The 24,535-nt window shown below is 39.1% G+C and overlaps 3 protein-coding genes across 6 annotated transcripts; all 3 read left to right on the forward strand.

The window, feature by feature from the left end:
• The first annotated feature begins 521 nt into the window (after nucleotides 1-521).
• Nucleotides 522-9,818, forward strand: LOC106743691 (glutamate receptor ionotropic, kainate 2-like). Of its 3 annotated transcripts, none has more exons than XM_014617783.1 (19): nucleotides 522-733; nucleotides 987-1,185; nucleotides 1,403-1,497; nucleotides 1,809-1,964; nucleotides 2,472-2,680; nucleotides 2,883-3,185; nucleotides 3,515-3,616; nucleotides 4,472-4,654; nucleotides 5,089-5,307; nucleotides 6,139-6,354; nucleotides 6,501-6,585; nucleotides 6,729-6,867; nucleotides 7,036-7,173; nucleotides 7,290-7,488; nucleotides 7,691-7,775; nucleotides 7,893-8,039; nucleotides 8,457-8,538; nucleotides 8,923-9,109; nucleotides 9,213-9,818. In XM_014617783.1, exons 3-19 carry the CDS (start codon nucleotides 1,416-1,418, stop codon nucleotides 9,450-9,452), a joined length of 2,772 nt encoding a protein of 923 aa, XP_014473269.1. In that variant the 5' UTR covers nucleotides 522-733; nucleotides 987-1,185; nucleotides 1,403-1,415; the 3' UTR covers nucleotides 9,453-9,818. The 3 variants fall into 3 exon arrangements, with proteins under 3 accessions (XP_014473269.1, XP_014473272.1, XP_014473270.1); XM_014617786.1 differs by having other exon boundaries at nucleotides 987-1,146; XM_014617784.1 differs by having other exon boundaries at nucleotides 987-1,497.
• Nucleotides 9,819-10,271: 453 nt separating this feature from the next.
• Nucleotides 10,272-13,108, forward strand: LOC106743694. Its single transcript, XM_014617790.1, has 6 exons — nucleotides 10,272-10,688; nucleotides 10,783-10,952; nucleotides 11,042-11,290; nucleotides 11,358-11,518; nucleotides 11,715-11,804; nucleotides 11,893-13,108. Exons 1-6 carry the CDS (start codon nucleotides 10,564-10,566, stop codon nucleotides 12,946-12,948), a joined length of 1,851 nt encoding a protein of 616 aa, XP_014473276.1. The 5' UTR covers nucleotides 10,272-10,563; the 3' UTR covers nucleotides 12,949-13,108.
• A 1,559-nt stretch (nucleotides 13,109-14,667) lies between these two features.
• Nucleotides 14,668-21,292, forward strand: LOC106743692 (arf-GAP with coiled-coil, ANK repeat and PH domain-containing protein 2). Of its 2 annotated transcripts, XM_014617787.1 has the most exons (12): nucleotides 14,669-14,958; nucleotides 15,156-15,213; nucleotides 15,466-15,524; nucleotides 15,662-15,835; nucleotides 15,919-16,563; nucleotides 16,630-16,812; nucleotides 16,890-16,996; nucleotides 17,065-17,242; nucleotides 17,323-18,238; nucleotides 18,319-18,418; nucleotides 18,498-18,618; nucleotides 18,689-21,292. In XM_014617787.1, exons 1-12 carry the CDS (start codon nucleotides 14,906-14,908, stop codon nucleotides 18,855-18,857), a joined length of 2,763 nt encoding a protein of 920 aa, XP_014473273.1. In that variant the 5' UTR covers nucleotides 14,669-14,905; the 3' UTR covers nucleotides 18,858-21,292. The 2 variants fall into 2 exon arrangements, with proteins under 2 accessions (XP_014473274.1, XP_014473273.1); XM_014617788.1 differs by lacking the exon at nucleotides 18,689-21,292 and having other exon boundaries at nucleotides 14,668-14,958; nucleotides 17,323-18,242; nucleotides 18,498-18,588.
• The last annotated feature ends 3,243 nt before the right edge of the window (nucleotides 21,293-24,535 follow it).

The following is a 24,535-nucleotide window of genomic DNA, read 5'->3' on the forward strand; positions in this document are numbered from 1 at the left end:
TTTGGTAACTTACCGCTCTTCGGAAACTTATCGACTCTGGTAACTTACCGCTCTCCGGAAACTTATCGACTCTGGTAACTTATCGATTCTCTAAAACTTATCGACCTCAAGAAATTTGACTTACCCACTTTTGATCAGTTGTTTTTGTGTTACCCATTCTTACCGACAAAGACTGACACATAGAAGTTCTAACATTGAACGGCAGTGTCGCTCTCTCATATTGACATTTCTGGAACTTCCTAATTTGTTATGGGCATAGCCATGTTGAAATAACACAACTACTGACCCCTATTAGTCAACAGCGAGAATTAATTCAAACGCCTAATATTATTAATCTTCAGTATTATTGCAGTGGAAACACCACACATTCTCTCAAAACCATAATTTAACTATATTAAGAACGTCAATAGAAACTGGACCATAGATTGACCACAATTTGAATCCGCTAAGATTAACAGACGGCACGCGAGTTATCTATCGCCTTTTCCACCCAACGTCATGCCGCACGTATTTAGGATGGTCCGTTCTAATTTTAATTCAGTGCGTGTCAGAAACACTCCAAAGGCTGAAGGCGAAACAATCTCGTCGTTTCCGTCTCCTTGTGATTACTAGTTGTTTAGTTAATTTTTCATACAATAAGTGGTTCTTTTCCGTATTCGTTCCTTTTTCCGAGTATACCTCTTTGTGCAAGAACATTGTAAAAGAATATACGCTCGTTGCAAAGAAAAAAGTGGTAAGTGACGATCATTCCTAAACCGTATCAACAATTACAGTTTATATTGACCGTGATTTTAAACCACACTCTAAAAAAAGGAAATTTCAATATTTAAAAAATATTTCATCCATGGAAAAATGAACATAATGATTATTTTATGTTGATGAATATTGATTTCTCCGTATGTTTGTGTATTATTAATGTATATATAATTTTATTGTCTAAACAATTATCAACTACCATCAACTAATTATCAACAACTTTTTTATAGCGAACATTTCCCAGTGATGTGAGATGATGTTTGGATTAAAAATTGCATAGATAAAATACACATCAATATATTCGAATTGCCTGACAGAAGCCTCGACCGAATATTTCAACTTCTAACCGGCCAAGGTGGCCTAACCTCGATGATAGTCGGGCGACAGACTGTAATCCCAACGAATACTTTAGAAACATGAATAATAAGAGTATTATGTTTGACTCCTATCAAATGCAAAATATTCCATACATTCATTTCTTCCATTTATATACCTTGTAATAACTGCCCGAAATGCATCTACGTTAATAGATTTAAAATAGACTAGCGTATGATTTTCTTCTCTGAAAGATGAGTCAACTGAGGTCTTGTAACTGTTGGAAACAATAATGAGATTTTTCATTACATAAATTCCTTTCTGTTCGCAGCATATTGTTTACGATGAATCGACAACTTCGTTTCTTTGCTTTATTTACATTGGCCATTACTCATATTCATGGCCTACCGCGAACAATTAAAGTTGGTAAGTAGGACAGTTCGAAAGAAAATGATGAAAATTTGTTTAGATATACTGAGTTTGCATTTTTTGTTCTGTATACTTGTTACCAATGGCCATACAAAATACGCTCTTGTAAGTGACGTAAAGGGAATAGTATAAAAGGAATAATTTGATTTTACAAATTTGAAGTGTTGCAAAATCCTTGCATCGCCTTGTATTCCCCTTCCAATAATTGCTTGTAAAATTCAGGCCGCTCCACACTGCTCACGTTTGATGTGTTATACACATTAATTTGAATACTTCCGTCAGTACATTTGTGTCACGTCATTCCCCAGGTGCAATTTTTCACAAAGGCGACGAGGATTATATCTCCACGTTCGAAAGAGCTATCTATGACTCGAAATTCGAGCAACTTGCACCTGCGTTCGAACTTGCCTCCGTCGTAAAACGTGTAGATGCCGATACTGACAGTTTCAAGACTGCCGCAGCTGGTAAATATACATCCTAATAAACACCGACTAACAATAGCAACATTATTGTCCTATTCAGCAATGTAATTATTATATATATATAACGTATGTTATATTACAACATATTGTTGAATGAGAAATTGTAACATTGATGTAGCGTTGCTATTAGTTGCTGTTTACCGGAATATGATATAAGAAAAAGAAGAAAGTCAATGATGTTTCGACGATGAAGTTTACGAACATCTCCTGGCAACACTTTTGCAATATTACGTATTTTTGTCGGGCTTCGCGACTTGTCGCTATATCGCAACGGAGCTTCCAAACTCTTCCAAGATCTTTCCGTACACACATACACATGAGACACGTATAGAAAATTTGCAGCTATTAGCGAAACTCGCGCGCGCGCGTGTGTGTGTGTGTGTGTGTGTGTGTGTGTGTGTGTGTGTGTGTGTGACATCTTTTGTAATTTCGATTTGCACTGTATCGATCGTCGTTGCGTACTAATTAGAGATTGCGATATTCATATAGTTTGCGAGCTGCTGATGGAAGGCGTGGCGGCTATTTTTGGACCCACGAGTTCGCATACTCGTGGAATAGTTGCTAGCACCGCGGCACGATTCAACGTACCGCACATTGAATATGTTTGGCGAGAAAGTGAAAGATTACGAACAGATAAGTCAGTGCCACCGTCGCCGATGACAATAAACGTGTATCCTGATAATGAGAGAATTAGCCAGGTTTGTCCGTGAATAAGTCCATCGCGACTCCAACCCGCTCACGTGTTCTTGAACGAGTTGAGAAAGAAAAAAAAAACTTTCATCTTCCGTAGAAATTTGATCTATCGCGTATTCTGCGGATACACGTTTGCTATTGTATATTGACTGATTTGTATCAAAATTCGTGTTACGTACAATTAACGAAATTGCATATCGCATAAAGGCTATCGCTGATGTTGTCGACTCGATGCAATGGCGAAACTATGCGGTGATTTACGAAAACGATGACGGCCTGTCGCGTATTCAGAAGACTTTGACACTGAAGCGAAGCAAGGACTATCCTATCACGATACGGCAACTGAATAAAGAGTCGGATGATTATCGTCCGATGCTCAAGGAAATAAGTTCCTTGTCAGTTTGCAACATCATCATCGATGTCGAACCGCAGAAACTCATTCATGTTCTCAAGCAGGCGAAGGAAGTCAAGCTACTTTCGGATTACTGCAATTTCATCATAACATACCTGGTGTGTTTCTTGCATGCATCGTTTGCAACTTTTTTTTCGAAAAGACTAGAGAGAGACTAAAAGACTTTTTTTTTTACGAAAAGAGTACTCTCATCGACGTATTCGACAAATTCGCGACCTATCCCGCTAATTCTGCCGTTCTAAATCTGAGAAACGATTTTATATTTTCTCATGCGAAATTGATGGAAGAATTAAAAACAAATTTTGATATCAAGGACGATGGTCCTGTTCTTCTCGGCCAATTGCCAGATAATTTCCAAGCGACGGTTCTCGCCGCTCTACCTCCCATAGATAGTTTTCGAAATAATTTCTTTATCCGAGTTTGATAGGATTCGTCCAAATTGCCTATTCTCGAGGTACGCAACAACACTATCGCCAACATCACCGGCTTCAGTTTGAGGGAAAATGACGACGTCCTGGGAATTAACTGGGTAATTATCCAAGAGTCTCTCTTTATTTATATGTCAAACTGGGTCAAAATGTCCACTAGTAGTTTAGTTATCAGTGAAAAAGTCCATTATGCAATCACGCAAAATTTCGAGTTATTAATTATTGAAAATGTATAGAGGCTTCTTTGTGATTAATAACAAAATTTGCTCGCACAGAGATCGCTTTTTGCATTCGAAATGACCTAATTTCTACAAGTATCCAACGATTGTTGACTATCCTATATTAAAAAAAAAAACTTGCATTAAAAATATTTTAAAGTAAAATCTTGAAAAGGGCCAATCAAATATTATCAATATTAATTATTTATATAAATAACTCGAAATAGCGATAAATTACGAATAGTATATTACGAGTAGCAAATAGTGATAAATTACGATGAGTAATAAAATCTTTAGCGCGAGACGGAAAACTGATATACTCGTGTGATATTTCTGTACGTGGTTCTACAGGACGCCGTTCCTGCCTCACGCAGTCTAGTATAATTTGACAACTTTTGATAACCCTCTTTTCAAAATCATTATTTTAAAAAAATTTGTGATAAATGAAAAATGACTTTATTTGGTACCAACAATTTTCCAGTGCGGTTATTCTGGGACTCTTTTGTATAATGTTATACAGTATATATAGCGCATGACGAAATTAATCAAATTTGACAGTAGTTGACAGTAGGTGTTTAATTAAAATTTGTAAAATTGCACGATCACGTCGTAACACGACGAGATACACTCTCTGGTTGACGTCAACGTAGAAGTCAAAATTGACGTTCAACAACGAAACTTTTTCAATATATCTCATCGCTCTGAAGAAAAAAAAGATTCCTTATCATTTTTGTATAGTTAAACTCGGCGGTTCTCTATGACGCAGTATTCTTACTGGACAAGGCACTTGAGACCCTGAATGCGAGAAACCTCGGTAACGAAGAGCCTGTTATCATTGAACCCACACCGCTTTCTTGCTTTACTGAGAACTATACTGAGAAATATCAAGCAGGTTTGAACATTACCAGCGCTATACGAGAGGTGAGGAAACTCCTATTTCTTCGTTCACAATTCTCTCTTTGCGAGGACGAAATAATCTTAGACTTGAATCAATACGCGACATAACGACACGATGATGATGAGCGGAGTCTGTGCAACGGAATCTGTGCAGTGTATTTAGTAAACTGAGAGGTAAACGAGAATCCCAAGGTAAATTTCAAGTTGACATACACACAGACAAGAATGTATCTAAAATTTTCAAAATTCTGTCCCCTTTAACAAGTGTCACATCATCGCGTCGTCGTGTCATTGTTTTGTCTCATGCCGCTCTAATCCTCATCACGATTGTCCTCTTCCTCCCATCCTATTATTCGCCTCTCAGAAAATTTCTTTGCTGAATTAAATACATTCAGTGACTCACAAGTGCGTCAATGCAACTTAGTTACATCCTAATCCTTTGTCACCCCTTGCCGCAGTTGTCAAAAATGGGGAAGATAACAGGCGCGATGAGCATCGACGAGTATGGTCGTCGACGGAATTTTAACATCAGAATATTGGACTTTCGACAGTCTGGTATAGTGGAAACGGGCTACTGGGACCAGGACGGTCTGCATTTTACGCAGACCGAAAAGGAGCATGAGAGCTACTTGTTTAAATCTATTCAAGAAAAGAAATTTTTAATCAGCACCAGAGTGGTTCGTACCATTTAACACGTTAACCACTTACAAATTTGACTCACTCTCTCTCTCTCTCTCTTTTTCTTTGGCGTGCGCATATTTTCGCAAAACGTGTCCCGCTGGCTATCAAATATTAATAACGATACTGTTCATCGGACAGATACTGACGATACGACCAAAAAGTTCTTACATGTTGAATTACGGCTCTATTATATAGAGTGATCGAGTATTTTTGATATTTAACTTATTTTTGATGATACGAAGAAATGTTTAAGGAAAAAGTTGTACGAAGGGACAATGATGGTGACGAAAAAGGTTTTCTCAAAGTACTTAGAGATCAGAAGACATTGATAGTATTCTCATCGTTTCTGTCATTTCTGAATTTACATCTCTCATGTTATCCTGTGTTACATTGTTGTTAACAATGTTTTTTCAACGTTCTCTATAAAAAAAGACTAATCAAACGTGCGGGCCAACGGAGATGCATCTTCTTCTTTCTATTGTAAACATACGTAATGTTCGAGATCATTTTTAAATTATATTGTTATAGATCGCCGTCTCTTCCAATGTCGACCCGCACGAACAAGATATAGTTTTATTTGAAAAGTTATCTTAACCTTCTGGTCTTTGAAAACCTTGAAAAGAAACTTTTTTTTTCATCATAATTACCTCCTCGAATTATCTTCACAACTAGAGATGTAAAACTACTAGCGATATATGTGTAGCAGCAAACATTTGTGTGATTTAATTTGAAGGCTGTCGCTTTCAAGAACGCCTGCACGAGTTGCTTTTGAAATTGTTACGGATAGCATGTGGATTTGCTGCATCAAATCTATGGAATTATTCAAGGGTTCACCTTACGTGATGGAAGTGAATGATGGATCGGCACGAGGAGTATTGATCGATCAGAAGCGCTACGAAGGTTATTGCATCGACCTGATCGAACATATCGCGAATCATTTAAAATTTCAATACAAATTTGAGCTAGTACCAGACGGACAGTACGGCAGTTACAATGCAAAGACCAAAAGCTGGGACGGATTGATCAGGCGTCTTCTCGATCGCGTACGTAATCGCGGTGTTTGTAACGAGAAAATTGTTTTCACGCTGCTTTTCGAAAAAAAAAAATCGTAAAAAAAATTAATTCGCACCTTTGTTTCCCTCGCATATAAGTACACTCCAAGAATATAATTCTTCTTCTTTCTTCGTAGGAAGCTGATCTCGCGATATGTGATCTAACTATAACGTATCAACGCGAGTCTGCCGTGGATTTCAGCATGCCGTTCATGAATCTGGGTAAACAATGAGAAATATGGAGGATTAGCTCCCTTGTTTTCGATTTTTTCTCTTTCCTATTCTCATGCAAAAAAGTTTCACATATGATGATATTGTACATGTCGCTATATCATTGCTATATTTACAATGTGTGTGTTAATTAGGTATTAGCATTTTATTCAGTAAGCCGGAGGAAAAGGTACCGAATCTTTTTTCATTCTTGTCACCCTTGTCCGCTGATGTGTGGATTTATATGGCGACCGCTTATCTTGCCGTGTCGATAATGCTGTTCCTTCAAGCCAGGTAATGCTCTCCTTAGCATTTGTTTTATCCAGTCTAAACTACAAAGTTTTGATACAACACATTTGTCATCCATCGAATAGTAGTTGTTAGTTAATAAAAAAAAAAAAAACCGTTGCCATCATTAAAATCTATTCCAGCGACAATTTCATCCTTTTTTTTTTGTTGAAGAATGGCACCAGGCGAGTGGGATAATCCACATCCATGCAATGCAGATCCTGAAGAGCTAGAAAATAATTTCAACTTGAAAAATTCCATGTGGCTGACCATTGGTTCCCTTATGCAACAAGGATCCGATATTTTGCCCAAGTAAATATCACTCCTCCTCGTAGAATGTTTCATTCATTCATTCATTCCCCACGATCGTAGCAAAGTCGAAGACTTACTTTGAGATATGCATCGTGTCACGATATATTTTTTTATAGAGCGCCATCGATTCGAATGCTCGCGAGTATGTGGTGGTTCTTCACGCTTATTATGATCTCCTCTTATACAGCGAATCTAGCCGCCTTCCTCACTGTGGACAAGATGGACACACCTATTAAAGGTGTCGAAGACTTGGCTAAGCAAACTAAAATCAAATACGGATCTCTCGGAAGAGGTTCGACAGCGAATTTCTTCCGGGTTTGTAAACTATTGCAATTGGTATATACATGATACATAGCATTCATTATATTATCAAATTGTCGAAATTACTATAGAAAGTAAGGAAATGTGAAACGAATTTCATTTACACCCACTTGAGTCTTAAAATTAATCTTTTCTCCAATTAATATCGCATACAATATCACACACATAATAATAAAAACATCATATTGTGCTGTAGGATTCCAACTATTCAACATACAAACGAATGTGGGCTACAATGACGGAAACTAGACCCAGCGTATTTACCGCCAGCAATGAGGAAGGTGAGCACAACTCGTGTTAAAGTGCGTATTTTTTTTGCTAGTTTCTTTTTTTATAATTGAGAGATACTGTTCTTTTACGTTCTGTACTCTCTCTCCCTCTCTCTCTATTGCGTGCAGGTGTCGATCGAGTTATCAAGAGCAAACGGACATATGCATTTCTAATGGAATCGACCTCTATCGAGTACCGAACAGAAAGGAACTGTGAAATAGAAAAGATCGGGGGTCTCATCGACAACAAGGGATATGGTATAGCCTTACCGCGCAGTGAGTAAAATTGAATCCTTCTTTATAGAATGTAGAGGAATCCGCTCAGGGTATAATAGGAACGCTAAGATTTTGACAAATTTTTGACATATTTGAAATAAACAAAGTTCAATTTGGTTCAACACCAAAATATTCCTTGGGCTCTATCCACTATAAGAAAAATACAAGTTTTATGGTGAAAACAATAATTTACAAAGACAAAATTCTTATTTTATTGAAAATTTATATTAACCTCATGAAGTCGTCGCACTCCAAATTCCAAGACTTCATTGCCATAACTCACTCATAGCGCGCACTGTTTCTGCGAATATTTCTTTGTCGCCTCGCTTATTTCTTGCTACTCTATCTATTCGAGTCAGACAATAAAACAATGGAAAAATTGTGATTGATATATATTTATGTAATTTTCCCACACAGATTCCCCATACAGAACGCTAATTAACGGTGCAATCTTGACGCTAGGTGAGAAAGGCACGTTGCAAGAATTAAAGAAGAAGTGGTACGTAAGCTTCTCTTTTGCAGGATAGCAACTTTTATCTTCAGATAACATTCCACAGGTTAATCAATTCCTTTAGCCAAATATCTCTTATTATCGTATATTTCCTAGCTTTTACATGTATGCGAGATTCTTCCTTTTTTTTTTAAGACGATTATACAAACGTCTCTCTCTTACTTTCTAAGTCCGACCAATTCTAATGAGCCACGACTTCTTCGCTCCAACCATCTATTTTGGCTGCACTGCCACGTTTCCGCCGCTTCTCTCACCGGTGCGAGACTCGCAAGCTCATCCTAGAGCGCCTCTGTCTAAACAATTCTATACTAAATAGGCCTAAGCAATCATCGACCCTCATATCCTTAATATTATCGACTAAGGAGCTTACAGGTGGCAAGAAAGGGGTGGCGGATTATGCAAGAAGGACGAAACGGATAAAAGCGCCAGCACTAGCGAATTAGGTTTACCGAATGTTGGCGGCGTTTTCCTGGTCCTCATGTGCGGTTGTGGTGCGTCCCTGGTAATCGCCATTTGCGAATTCCTGTGGAATATACGAAAAGTCGCAGTGAGAGAAAAAGTAAGACTCGTATGCGTCGCCGTTGTCCTCCGTACCCTGCCGATATTTTAATTACTGCTTATAAATAGTATTTATTTTTTTTTTTTTTAATATTTTCCTGCAGATTACACCACGGGAAGCATTAGTGGCTGAGTTGAGATTCGCTGTGAACATATGGGCAATGACAAAACCTGTTAAAATAGCCAAGACAAACAGCAGTACAAGCTCCGTGGAACGTGGCCTCGATGGTGGCCGGGGAGGATCCACGGCTCGTTCTATTGTTGGCTCCTTCCTACGACTCGATATGCTCGATAAATTCGATCACAACACAAACAATCGCGGCAATGATCGTAAAATTAATTGACTGCTGTTTACTTAAAATTTATATCGACCATTCTCTATTCTCGTGTTTATAAAATAGTTCACTACACGACAGAAGTACAACAAAATATGGGAAAAATAATGATTACGAGAGAAAGAGATCACAAGTATACATCTTGACTACACCTTTGGGACTACTACTTGTGTCAAATATTACTGAGCAAACAGCATGTGTTGTTCATAAAAAAAAAAAATATATGTGTCGAATAACGATTTGAAAACTACGTTTGTAATATCTGCTAAATTATTATAATTGATAGAATATATTATAAATAACGGAATTTGTCCGTATAACGTATGGAACTTTACACACTCTTCATGAAATAAAAATGTACCGCGTACCATTGAATTATGTAACAAACTGGAATGAGCATTGCCTTTGTTTTTGTCAGATGACCTCATGCCAAAGGAAAAATTATCGAAGTAGAATGTATATATGTGTATATGTACATCTATGCATACATACATTCTACTTGGATAATTTTTCCTTTGGCACGAGGTCATCTGATATATCTGATATATATATATTATCTGAACGCCGTGTCTACGCACTACGATCAAAATACACATATCTGTCTTTCGCTTCTGAGACGGCTCTTATGCCCCTATCAAACTACGGATAGGAAATTCAGATTGAATTGAAATTTAACCAATCAAAGCAGAGTTCGCTAAACTCAAGTTTAGTGAATCTTGCTCCGATTGGCCAAATTTTAATTCAATCTCAATCCTAATCCGTAGTCTGATACGAGCTTTAAGGTTGTCCCAGTCATAACTGAGAAACAGAAACGTGTTAGCTGATGATGATGGAGACGAGCCTTAAGGTTGTCCCAGCCATAACAGAAACAGTGATATTACTGTCAAACCGAATCGGTAGTGATGCTATCTACGTTTAACGTTTTGCACGAAATTGTTATGAATATCATAATTATGTTTTTGTAAGGACTTGTTCACGGTACGCTGATATAAGCTTTCCGACAAAAAAAGACACAAACGCCATTTTATTGACATTTTATACAGAAAACGAAAAAGGATATATGTTGAGGTTTTTAACATCGATAGCTTCGCACTTTATTTTTTAAACGTTATACATTAGGATGGAAACAACATTGGCCGAAATAACGGAAGAGAGTGGCGAAAAACCAATTCAAATTAGTTCTCTGGTACAAGTAGTACGAGTTCCAGTGAAACATGCTAATCTAGGAATTCGTAGTCATGCCATGTATGTTTATAAAAAAAGTTGTTCTCTCTCTTTCTATCTCTCTCTATGTACACTCCTTTATTCGTAAAAATTTTAATACATCTTACTCGTATAGGGACATGAGCACAATGGTAGAACTCACATCATTTAGCACATTGGGAAAGATTCAACCATTTTTAGTGACTGTCACAAGTACCGCAGCTCTATTGGTAGATTTACATTGTCACTTAACAGACAAGGAAGTTTGTGGCTACTTGGGTGGACACTGGGATATTAATTCACATAGTATATTTCATAACTCTATTATATGAAGTACATAATTATGTTATCCTGTATATTGGAATATTATTTGATTGGACCATATATCATTGTAGATCTTTCTATAACATGTGCATTCCCATGTCGTTATTCTGGCAAGGATAAATCAGCTGCAGCAGCTGTAGAAGCTGAAATTGCCAGAGCCATGGAATGGAAACGTGTTACACTGGTAGGATGGTATCATTCTCATCCACGTTCTCATGCGTCGCCTTCCTTGAGAGATGTGGACTCTCAATTAGACTATCAAATCAAGATGAAGGGACCTAGCGACAACGGATATATACCGTGTGTAGGATTAATATGTTGTAGGTATTATTGAAACTTTGCTTCCTCCAGTAGTTTTGTGATTATTGTTTTCCTATTTTTCTGTAGCTCCGTACAACATGGATGGCAACTGTTACGAGTCGAATTTTAACGTCTTTTGGTCTTTGCCTCCACCTGAAAACAGACCTCACGAATATCCCCGACCTATGCTTCTTAGCTACACGTTATCGCAGGAGCACTTCCTCTCTCAAGATACATTGGAAGAAATTGTAATTATTTCCTTGTTTTTTCTGTTTAAAGCCACGATATATGATAATATAAAAGTACAGAATCGTGTGTATGTATGTGTGGGCATGTGTGAGATTTCTCATACATTGGGTGTAGAATTTTAGTTTTTCGTGCGAAAGCTTATCAACTGTACATAATCGTCATCATCACTGATATTTTTCACTTCCTTTTTTCTAGAGAAGATGTATAGAATATTATAAAAGTGAAGGTGGTATCGACTTTACTGCCAACTTTAATAACAATACAACGTATCTCGAACGCTTAAGAGTGAGTAAAATAATATTCAATGATGCAAAGACGAGTAGGTTTATAACGTGTAGCTATAATAATGATAATAACAATCTAATCTCGATAGTGCTCACTAGCATCGAAATTACCTGGTCGAAACCGATCAAACGGCTCATATTGGGACGTGATCAGGGAAATGATTTGCCCAGGCTCCGAAGATGGTACGCCGGAATTCTTGGCCATGAAGTTCCCTTTAGTATCTGAATCGCTCGGGCCTTCCGTCCCACCGCCACCGGGTGTCAGTCTTACAGCCGGTAATGCGGCTGTTTTCCTCGCACCGGTCAACTTCAAACCCGACGGCGCCATAATCACTCCCACGTCCAAGCCGTTTGTACTACAGCCGTCGACCTCCCGGGATAACATCATCAAGAAAGATAGCGGCAACGTCGGTCCTAATGACACCGCGTCTATCACTCAGATCAAGGACGGAAATTCTGCAAGTTCCAAACATATATCCCCGTCAGAAATTATACCGAGCTTTCATTCCGGCGAACTTACGGTATCCGTGAAAAATGCCAAGTGCGATTACGACTTCGTACCGGCGGACTTTTCGAAGATGCCGCTGACTAGCGACAGTTGCAGCGCTGCTAACAAAGCTCGAGCATCGGCGAATCCCGACTTTCCATTGGCGGACATCACCCAACAAATTACCAAGTTTTCCGACCTGACGAAACTGGCCAACTTCTCCACTGCCGACTTGGCAAAGCTTTCGGGCTTCTCCATCACGGACTTTACACGAACTTCCTCGCCGTCGCCATCGTCCACATATATGCGCAACATCGCGAATCTATTCGGTCCTCTCGGCAAAATCTCGCCGGCAAAGGACGCGGAGAATAACGAACGTAAACCAGCTGACTTTGTCACCGTCGATACGTCGTCGTTCAAAACCGCCGGCACCCCGGAGCTATGCCGCAACTTTTCTGCCGAAGATTACGATCGGAAGAAACTGGACGCGGATAATTCGGCCAAGATGAACCGATTGAGCGAGTATCAAGGAACGGAAGATTTAACGATCTCGAGCGTCAAGCCTGAATTTAGTATGCTGGACATGACGACGGTACATAAAAAACCGTCCCAATCTGCCGACATGGGAGATTCCCTGAATCTCTCCAAAGATCGTTAAACTTTTCCGACATATGATTACACTTTTATTGTGTCGAAAAGTATCACGCCACTCAATGATGCTTACATTTACATCTACAGGCAACATTAGTGTTTCAACCGAATACGATATCGATGTACTATGAATTATGAATTATAGCATAAATATTGTAAAATCATAATTTTGCAACCACTTGAAACTCGTCAAGTTGTATTGTCTTCATTTTATACACACACACACACACACACACACACATATATATGTCACACGTATTATCTCGCCTAAGTCGATTGTAACAGACTGTCTGTAGACAGTTTTAATCATTACCATAAATCGAACACTACTTTCTACATCGGCGTAAAAGTTATTATAGTGCTCGTCTCAACGAGGGTTATAAAAATATGCAATAGGGGGTCACGTTTAAGAAATACAACTTGACCTTGGGGACACCAATTAATAAGATCAATAAATACCAGGTGTACCGGTATGAAGTGAGCGTTTTTTTGTGAAATCAAAACATTATTTTTTAATGGGAAAGTAAAAAACATTTTATTCAAAGTATTGGCCATTGCTAGTTACATACACATTTTTCCCATCTTTCAGGCAATTTGTGGATTCCACGCCAATAAAACTGTTCGTCTTTTGAAGCAAACCAATTAGTCACCCAATTTTCGACTTCCTCGTAGGAATCGAAGTGCTGCTCAGCCAATGCGTGTCCCATCGATGAAAACAAATGGTAGTCGGAAGGAGCCAAGTCTGGTGAATACGGCGGGTGGGGTAGCAGCTCCCAGCCGAGTGCTTTGATCGTATCCTGAACCAGTTTTGCTTTGTGTGCAGGTGCATTGTCATGGAGCAAAATTACCTTGCCGTGTCTTCTGGCCCCTTCTGGTCGTTTTTCGATCAATGCATAGTTCAAATTGCTCATTTGTTGTCGGTAGCGATCTGTATTGACGGTTTCACCAGGTTTTAGGAGCTCGTGGTACACCACACCTTTCTGGTCCCACCAGACACACAGCATTGTCTTCTTGCCGAATCGATCTGGTTTTGCAGTCGAAGTTGATGGTTGTCCCGGATTAACCCATGATCTTTTCCGTTTAGGATTCTTAAAATAAATCCATTTTTCATCGCCAGTAACAATTCGATGCAAAACTGATTTTCTATCGTGTCTTTGAAGCAAAATTTCACAAGTGTTTCTTCGGTTTTCCATCTGTCTTTCATTCAATTCATGTGGCACCCATTTTCCAGACTTTTGGATCTTTCCCATAGCTTTTAAACGGTCAGAAATGTTCCCTATCGAGACATTTGTATTTTGACGCTCACTTCATACCGGTACACCTGGTCTTTTTAAACCCTACAACATTATTTTTCCGAAATACTTTTCTGTAAAACTTTTTCAAGATTTTTTACGGTTTCCATACTTTTCCCTCACCCTGTATATATACATATATATAGCGTGTATTCGCTAAATTTGAGTTCGGTGAACTTTACTCTGATTGGCTAAATTTTAGCCCAATCCGTAATTTAGGAATGGACAAAATCAACGATGTTTGAAAAATATCAATGTTTGCTCATTGAGGATGGTGGTGTTACATCTAGAGGAAACGTTAAGGACTCTAGAAATTCTCTATTCGACAGCCAATCGGCACATCCGACCACAAATGCGTCAATCCTCAATGAGTAAACATCGATGTTTCAACATTGATGATTTTATCCACTCCTACTACTGGAAAGCAACCATACGATACATACGTTGACAACACTGTTAAACGTCAAGGCCGCGACCAACTTCAATTGACTCTCGGATCAGCTCGGATGTTTGACAGACTACGCGAGTGCCTATAGTCTTTTTAGTAATTGAGTCCTGGAAATTGCTAAGCAACATATTGTTTCATGGGAAATATCGCGTGGACTGCATTTCGAGATTGCAGTACGTCGAGCGAAACTGCGCTTCAAGATCTCGCAAAACGAATAGTACAAAATGAAGCCTTTGATCGAGTTCGAGGAATGTTTACGAGATACCCCCAAGTTTCGGTGAGATCTCGGCGTTCAGCTCAATTAACATATTTCTTACAAAAGACCACTTGCCGCGCGATAACTCTTTCTTTGTGGCGTCGGTTTGCAACTTGAAGATTTTTCTCTTTTTTTTTTTTCTATATAAATCACCTTACGACACTATGTATACAGAGTAACAGTATTTTATGTTAAGTATGTTTTTGAACTTTGCACAGATCCTGCATCGAGGAGGTAGAAAGGAATATAGATCAGCTTGAACAAAAGTTAGATAAGGTACTAGCATAATAAGCGGACATATACTGTTTATATTGTTGATTGAAGTATTATATGACATAATTATTATATATTACATAGTATCAAGTACATACGTACTTGACGTCCACTATAAAATATGTGACAATTTCATATAATGTAACATTTCCTATTGTAAAGGGATATATTATAAAAAAAGTAGTCAATTTTCAATTATTTGTTTTTTTTCTTTATATTCTCTGCTGTTGTTTGTCATAAGTTGGTTATTTACAGGTATTAAAAAATTGCAGCCTAACTATTGATACTGGAAAAGCTTTTGTTGGACAGCAAAAGTAAGTTTGAGTTTATTATATGTTTGAATTTATTATATGTCTGCCAGATCTTTTAGTCTATAACAGAAAGAGAGAGAGAGAGAGGAAGTATAACCTCAGCAGAATATATAATGATAATAATTATATTTTGTTAATAGCCAATTTGCCAATAGTCTGTGGGAATTGTCTCTATACTTCAGCGAAGATCCAGAAATAATGGCATTCTTAAATAAGCTCATTCATGCTTTGCAAGAAATGAACAAATACCATAGTATTTTGTTAGACCAAGCTTCTAGGACTGTGATGAAAGATCTTAATAATTTTATCAAGAGGTGAGCGTGTGTAATTATATCGTGTGTGAAACAAAAAAATTGGAGAAATCTGCCGACTCTATAAAATTGATTGATTTTACCAGTGACATCAAGAGAGTAAAAGAGTCTCGACATTACTTTGAAAGGATTTCCAGCGATTTGGATGTTGCATTAAATAGAAACTCTCAAGTACCGAAATCTCGACCTGCGGAATATGAGGAAGCGTCGAATATCCTGTCCGCTACACGATCTTGCTTTCGACACACTGCGTTGGATTATATTCACGCACTGACGATGCTGCAAGCGCGCAAACGCCATGAAATATTAGGCACATTGCTGAGTTATATGCATGCGTGTATCACTTATTACCACCAAGGTAGCGATCTTGCGCTAGACTTGGACCCATTTCTGAGAGATCTCGGTGAAAATTTGGTTAGCATGAGAGGTGATTCGAATAAGCTCGAGAAGGAAATGGAGAATCGACACATTTATGTCAACAATAGAGATCTGATTCCCTCACCTGTATCTGGCAATCCTAAGATGGAAGGGTATCTGTTCAAGAGAACGAGCAATGCTTTTAAAACATGGAACAGGCGGTGGTTCTGCCTGAAAGACCATCAGCTGGTGTATCGGAAACGAATAGGTGATGAAGGTTACACAATCATGGAAGAAGATTTGCGATTGTGCACCGTAAAACCGGTAGTCGATTGCGACAGGAGAAATTGCTTCGAAGTTTTGAGCCCGACCAAGTAAGTAAGGACGTGCATTCCGAATAGATGAAAGTACATGACGCATCTTTTGTCTCATTCACGTAGAAGTCACATGTTGCAAGCGGACAGCGAGGAAACGTACTTGGCATGGGTGACCGCTATGCAGCAAGCTATCGGTGCTGCCATTCAAAGAGGCATGAGTATAGATGGGAACGTTAATCCACGCGAGTCTCAATCCACGCGCGATAACAAGGGCTCCGCGAGACCGTTAACAAGACCAAAGTCGAGGCAAGTATCGAACTTGATCGCAATGACGAATGTGTGTTTTAATGAGACCTCCCCCACTTCTCAATGTGTGACTCTAGAATATGGGAGCAGTTATTGAAGATTTCGGGTAACGAGATTTGTTGCGATTGCGGCGACATTAATCCACGGTGGGCTAGCATCAATCTGGGTATTACACTTTGCATAGGTAAATGCTTTTCTTGTTAAGCGACAAATTTGCCATTTTGACATTTCCATCCTGACATCTTTGCTCAGAATGCTCCGGTGTGCACAGAAGTCTCGGGGTACATTACAGCAAGGTACGCTCCTTGACTCTGGATGATTGGGAGCCGGAAATATTAAAGGTGATGGCGGAATTGGGCAACTCGGTGGTAAATAGCATATACGAGGCTGTACCTCCCGATATCACCAAAGCTACACCGAAATGTAACGGGTAAGTTTTGTGCGTGTGATGTATCGTTTGACGAGATTTCGTGGGAAAACTCGGTTTTTAAAAAGACTATTTGCGCCCAGTAACATTCGAGAAGTCTGGATAAAGTCAAAATACATAGACCGTAAATTCGTAAAACCTCTAACCGATGCGATGATATTGTCCGGGGGACATCACGCCAGTCGGGACGAGATGCATTTCCGGAAATGGAGTGTGCGCAAATTACGCCGCAGACCACGCAGCTGTGACAAGATAGACGATAGTAATCGTAATAATAGAGCATTGTCATCGACGTTGTCATCCGTGAAAGAAGGCCATCACTCGACGACGACGAGCTCAGATGACAGCAAGCATACGTCGATCGACAGTTTGAATTCCGTTGACAAGGCAAAGCTCACTCAGGGACGGAATTCGATTAGTTCGGATGACAGCACTGCTGCTGCTAACGTAGACTTGAAAAATAACTCTGCCCTCTACGGTAGAATCTTGAATCGTTCCCAGCACGATCTGAATGACGTTAGCAGACACGTAAGAAACATCCATGGAGAAAGTCCGGTGGTGAGTGGTGGTGAATCGCTGCGGGATATTCGACATTTAGACAGTAGTCGAGATACAAGCGAAACGCAGCACAATCCCGACGGGCCTATTAACAACGATGCCAAAGATTACCTTTCGATATTAGGTAAGAACTCTCCCAGATCGCAATGCAAGGAAAAAGCGGAATCGGACGTGTTGATGTTTGGCTGCGACGTGCCGAAACCCACGATCGATGGTAATCTAGAATTAGTGAGTTCCGATCAAGATTCCACAGCTGGCGAAGATGAAGAATTTATCGACGAGGAAGATATAGAGAATCTGCATCCTGACATGTTACTTTATAAAGCCGCAGCAGCGCACAATCTTCCCGTAATGTGTGCGGCGTTGGCGGCTGGCGCCGACAAATTGTGGTCCAATGTTAACGACAAAAGCCGCAGTGCTCTCCATCAAGCGATAATGAGCGTACGTACGTACATTTAATATGTATATTCAATGCATCAGGATTAGAGATAATTGCATCTCCCCTCTGTATATACACACAGGGTTCTGTTATGTCGTGCGAATATCTTCTCTTAAATGGAGCACGAATCAATTGTCGAGACGCCGATGGGAAAACGCCGTTGTACTTGGCGACTGAACTAGGTATTTATCGAGAGATATTGTCAACGTGTTATCTCTCTCTCTTGTTCAAACTATTCATCATATTCATACCCGTGTATAGGACATACCGCGCAAGTATGCCTTCTCTTAAAACACCGTGCCGATCAACACATCGAAGATGGAAGCGGAGTAAAGCCTTTGTCGATTGCTGTGAAAGAAGCAAATGCTGACATCGTTACGTTGTATGTGTCGCACGATGCATTTGTTTGTTTGTTATGATACGTCGCTCGATTACATATTGACTGTTTTCAGATTACGGCTTGGGCTCTTGAATGAAGAAATGAAAGATTCGGAAATAGGCGTCACAGGCGACGAAACATTTAACGATGTTGTTCGTGACTTCAGTCAATTGGCTTGCTCGCATCCAGAGCGATTGCAACGTCGAAACGAAACCGCAAACCTACCGAACATGCCCGATTGAGTTTTGCAAATTTTAACATCTAAAGGTTTACCATTTGCAAACATGACAAATTAGCCTAACTACTGAGCGAAAGAATAGAAGAAGAAATGAAGCGTACCGCAAAAGTATGGTCTTTCAAATTGTCGCAGGGTATTTTAATCATGTCAATGTGCGAATGGGAAAACTCGCGTCGTTTTCTTTAGAAAGAGAGAGAGAGAGAGACGCATCTTCAGGTATTTTATATTATTTTCTCTCTTACGAAACAAACTCTATTAGCCTCATATTTGGAATTGGCACTCGAGAGAAACGTCATATTTTCATGCGTTATGTACTTTGAACTCCCCCATACTTCTTATATTGTAGTATTACATCTATTTTTTTCTTAAGGATAAATCAAGTCGCAACAATCAGTTCCTTTCCATATATGCTGCATTTGCGAATAATGCACTAAAATGTGAGCATTTAAAACAATTTTTTGAGAGATTGCGCGTCTCTCGGTTCTTGTCGAATTTTTGCGCGTAAGATAGCACAACTTTCCCCAGATGTTCAAAAACAAATATCCATATATGACGTTGAAACATGCAAAATTGTTACTTACGTTACGTTATACGTCGAAAGTTTTGCTATTGCAGATTAAACTTTGGATGTATATTGTAACCGAGGGGGATATGATTATACATTTTTTTTACACACACACACACACACACATATATATATATATATCTTTACATGTACTTGATACATTGGAGCGTTATAAATCAATTAGTTGCCCTACAAGTTACTTAGAGTAGCGTGTCATCTTGTTATACAATACGTTCATGTAGCTTGCCAACATATACCACGGTGCTACCATGTAGTTGTACGTTGGTTAATTGATTATAAACAAACTTATGCTTCCCGTGAATGGACGAACAAAAAATAAGAGAGAGAGAGAGAGAGAGAGAGAGAAACATAAACCCCCTGTTGCCAAAAATTTCCACTTGTATATATAGAAACTTGAAGATCTGAGATATATAATTTCCATATATTTTCTAAAATAAATAGTTCGATTTTTTTAAAAACTTGTACAAAATGATGCAATACTATGAAATTAGACGAGGGAAAAGTAATCAAACCTCTTAGCACACATTATGCATGTTTACTGCATTTATACAGATTTAATTAATAGTCGTAATGTTAGTAGGATAGGCAGTATACAAACACATTCCTGGTATATTATATCGATTTTTAAATTTCGTTGCGTAGAGAGTTGAACGCGAGAAGTGATATAAAAGGTGACTGTTTGTATAGCTCTAAAACTCTCGTAAAGCTCGCCGATCGAGAAGAAGGAAAGTAATTTGCGAAAGTATGATAATTGTTGAAAACAATATGAAATGTAGCATTGTGATGATCGTAGATACGTCGCTCTTGATATGCGATTTCCATGCGTGTGAGTTATCGATTTATTACAAATTTCGTAAGGAAGCTCGAATCAACTAAAGTAACTGATGAGACATATAGGGTGTCTATCGCCAAATGTCTCACCAATATTGTAGTTTTTAAGTTAAAGACAAAATTCCTCTACCATATTGCAAACAATCACGCAAAATTTCGCATTATTGAAAATAACTATGTATAGAAGCCAATCTTCAAGTAATAGCTCGGGAATTTGCTCGCGGTTATTCGCACAAAATAGTGCGGGACTGATCGAAATGCGAGAATATTATGTTGTTGTACCTAGCACAACAGACATATTGGTGTATTGAACATTAAACTTCGAACTTCTGTCGTTAGGGACACAACAGTCGCCGTATATACTTATAAATTAGGCCGTTCACGACGAAAAGTCCTTTTGTGCGAATAATCAAGCAATTGACCTAAATTAACAAGTATGTGAGACGAATGAGACACTTCGTGACAGACACTCTGTATATACAAACATGTACGCATTTCAAAGTTTTATAACGATGTGCCGTTTTAATATTTGCTCTAATTTATATTCGTATTGACTTTTACAATTTGATAAAGTTACAATAATCTTTATATGACTAAAAAAAAGATTGTAAATATACAGACACATCCTTTTTTATGTACATTTGATATGTAAGAAGACTATATCATCAAAGTTATATTTGTACTTACAAACACTGTACGTACCTATTACAGTCCTGGTCGGACATGTCGTTTTATTAAGTTATCGAAAAATATCACTTGCTGATGATGTTTTTTATTCTATATATTGCGCAGGTCAGTTTAAAATTCAAAGCGTTACGATTGACGACGCGACACGTTGTAACCGAGGAAAACAAGGTTTTGCAAAAGATCGACACGCCAAAGCCCGAAAAATATAAAACCCCATAATCATTTTGAGCTTTGGCCAATTTTAGAATGAACTTTATACTAGCCACATCACAAAATATTAATATTATGTTTGTATTTATACTTCTGTAGAGAGTAATAAATTTCACTCAAAATAAGAGATAAGAGTTTGAGGGGAAGGAAGAAATAAATGCCACATCTCTCACCATATCCTTTGTCGCTATAAATATAAATAAAAAAAATATATATATATATATATATATATTGGAACAAATACCAACATTATTGAACAAGTTGTTGATAAATACGTCACAACAAAAACAGCTGTCAACTCTACTTTGTAAAACGATAATTCATTTATACGCGGCTTTTTATCCTTATTGGGATATTTTTCTCCTTCGTCGTGTTTCAATATTTTTTGTAATTTTTCAATCGATTATAGAGGAAAAAAGAGCCAAAAGTGCAACTCAATTCGCCACGATATATATTGTGCGTGCGTGCGTGCGTGCACAATCGCCAAGTATCATATATATTTCCACTAACGAAGCATCCTTAAGGAATAAAAAATGTGCGAGCTGTCGGCCATTACAGTTCGTTCGACGCCGCGTTCAATGGCGTTAGACATTCGTAGTAGTCGCGTAGTCGCCGCGAAAAACGCGGGCGAGAAAGAGAGAGAAAGAGAACGCTTGCACACTCGACGAGAGGTTGCATGATGCGTGCGATAAACGACGCAATCGTCGGCTCCCGATAGGAGCGTTGTTTATTGTCGTTCAGTATCAATCACCATTACCTCGAATGCTGTTCCAATATTCGACACATCCTGAACGAAATTGTTGCAATTTACATTATCCCTTTTTTGTCTATCTCTTATATATGTTCTCTTCTCAATCCCCTTCCTTGAGAAGGAACATATATAAAAAGAAAAAGGCGACTGAATCAAACGCGGGTGTCAATGCTCCATCTCGTCGCGGTTATCAGTGCGTGCATGACACGCATGCGTACGTATCAAACAAATTTATCGCCCGGGTCTCTTTTCATTTTCTTCTTCGCGTGAAGGGGACGCGCAATCGGGCGCGCGATATATTGCAACACACGCTGCTCGTAAATGTTCATTCGCAATTTCATCTTTGCGAATGGAATACAGTCTTGGAAAAAAATAGGAATATCGTGTCGCGCTGATCTCAAGACGCGCACGAGAGAAACAAGAAGTCGGACAAATGTGCTCTCTCTCTCTCTCTCTCTCTCTCATCCTATATTAACCCTTTGCACTCGAGGGCTCCGGAGCGGAGCCATTTAAAATTTGTCTTCAAACTCTTCAAACTCAAATGCAAATAGCAAGAGCGGAATATCCTATACACAATAGTTTTTACGATTTGTCTTTGTCCTTATGTTATGAACTGAAAGTTATTTGCATTGTCTCCATAACGGAGCCCTCGAGTTTGAAGACAAATTTTAAATGGCTCCGCTCCGGAGCCCTCGAGTGCAAAGGGTTCAAAATCAAATGGAATTATTTGCACACCGGGGTGAGAAAGATCTGGCGTCAAGATCGCTTTCGACGCGAAACCATCGGTAGGTTTGATACGCGAAAATGAAATTGACGAATCGCAATGCGCCAATATACACACAATCGCTCGTTGCGTTGATACATTTCCATGAAGGCTAGCAGCCATATTGTGATTGCGTGACAGCAGAGGCTAGAAAATATATAACGATATGCAGTAAATTTTTCCTGCGATATGTAGTTTTATTTTTCAGTTTTCTTTGAAGAAACATATTAATCCTGTAAAATATGCGATAAATTGAGATGTCTGTCCGATATATGTCATGTAGAATCGTAAAATAATTCCCGAAACAACGATACATTTTCCAGGAATTATATATCTTGCGATTCTATTTGACATAATGGATAGAGATTTCAGTTTGCCGCATATTTGACAGGCTTCAGGATTACGAAATTAATATGTTTCCTTGGGGGAAAACTAGAAAATAAAGCTGTATATCACAAGATTTTTACTATATTCTCATTTCTAACTCGGTCTCACAACCAATGCCGGAGATAACCAAGCCTTAACCGTTTTAGCGCCACGCAGCGCGATCGCGCTGTTTACGTACTGTGGTGAAATGTGCCGCGATGTTTGGTCACGATCGTCAATTCGCAACGCGCTCGGTTCCGAATTTCGCAAACTTTTGAGTGTTTAGTATAACGTTTTTGATATAACTGATGAAATGAAGCGCGAGCGCGCCGAGCGGCATATTTCGACGAAAAAAAAGAGCAGCGCGATCGCGTCGATCGGCATTACTCGCGGATAAATGAACGCTATCGCGCTGCATGGCACAATTCGACACGGATTTTGAAAAACCCCTGTACCTAAAATGGTTAAGGAAGCGAGGAATAAGAGACGTGCGTGAGAAAAGAGAAAGCGGTCGGCCATTACAGTTGGTCCACGCCGACACATTCAAGGAAAGCGGGAGAGCTCACATTTCACGAGAGGTTGCACGATTCGTGCGATAAGCGTTCATCGGTTATGCGCCCCAATCGTCGTGGCTCCCGATAGGAGCATTGTTTATTGACGTACGATATCAATCCCGTGGTGGCTGCCCCGCCAAGCACTACGATGTTTACCAATGTTTATCGTTCGCCGCTATTACCGCGAAAAATGATTGTAATAATCTACTCGTCGATATACTACAAGTAGAGTTTTAACCAAATTTCGCGCAATGTTGCGACTCGACCGATAATTTGCGTAGACGATTGTCACGCAAATTTTCGGTCAAAGTATGTTTGCAATCGTTTGCAAACTTCATTGGTGTCGCATCAATTGATCGTACACCACGTGCCGCTGTGAGACGATGTTTACTCTCCTTGTTAGAATCATTAATAGAACAGAAGTAGGCGCGAGAGAGAACGCGTACGTATGTAACAAGCACGCGATGCACGAGTTGCAAAATCACAAGTTCACTTCTTTCGTCCCATCCTTTTCACCTTTGGGTGGAAATGAATGGTGAGAAATTGTCAAATTCCACGAATCGAACGGAGCGACCCTCCGTACGCGCTCGTCAATATCTACGCCACACGTGGTCAGATTGGCGTTTATCCGTCGTGACGTCGTCGAATCTAGAAGGTAAACATGTGTCGAAGTGACAGGGCCCTAACTCGCCAATGAGAAAAATAAGACGATAATTCGATGTTATTGATACCCTGTTAACAACCCATTGAGTCGATGTTTGCTGCCTTCTCATGCTCCATCGTGTTATTAAACGAACGCGATAAACAAATTCCTCGCTCATTTAAGCGATTGACGTTCGATACAAGTGGCTCGACGACATTTTTCATCTTCGTTATTACACGAGGAAACGGTAAGATGCTTACACACGCCATATTCTATACATCATGCTCTACG

This window comes from Dinoponera quadriceps, unplaced genomic scaffold (assembly GCF_001313825.1).
Source record: "Dinoponera quadriceps isolate SergipeBrazil2010 unplaced genomic scaffold, ASM131382v1 scaffold1040, whole genome shotgun sequence".
NCBI lineage: Eukaryota > Metazoa > Arthropoda > Insecta > Hymenoptera > Formicidae > Dinoponera > Dinoponera quadriceps.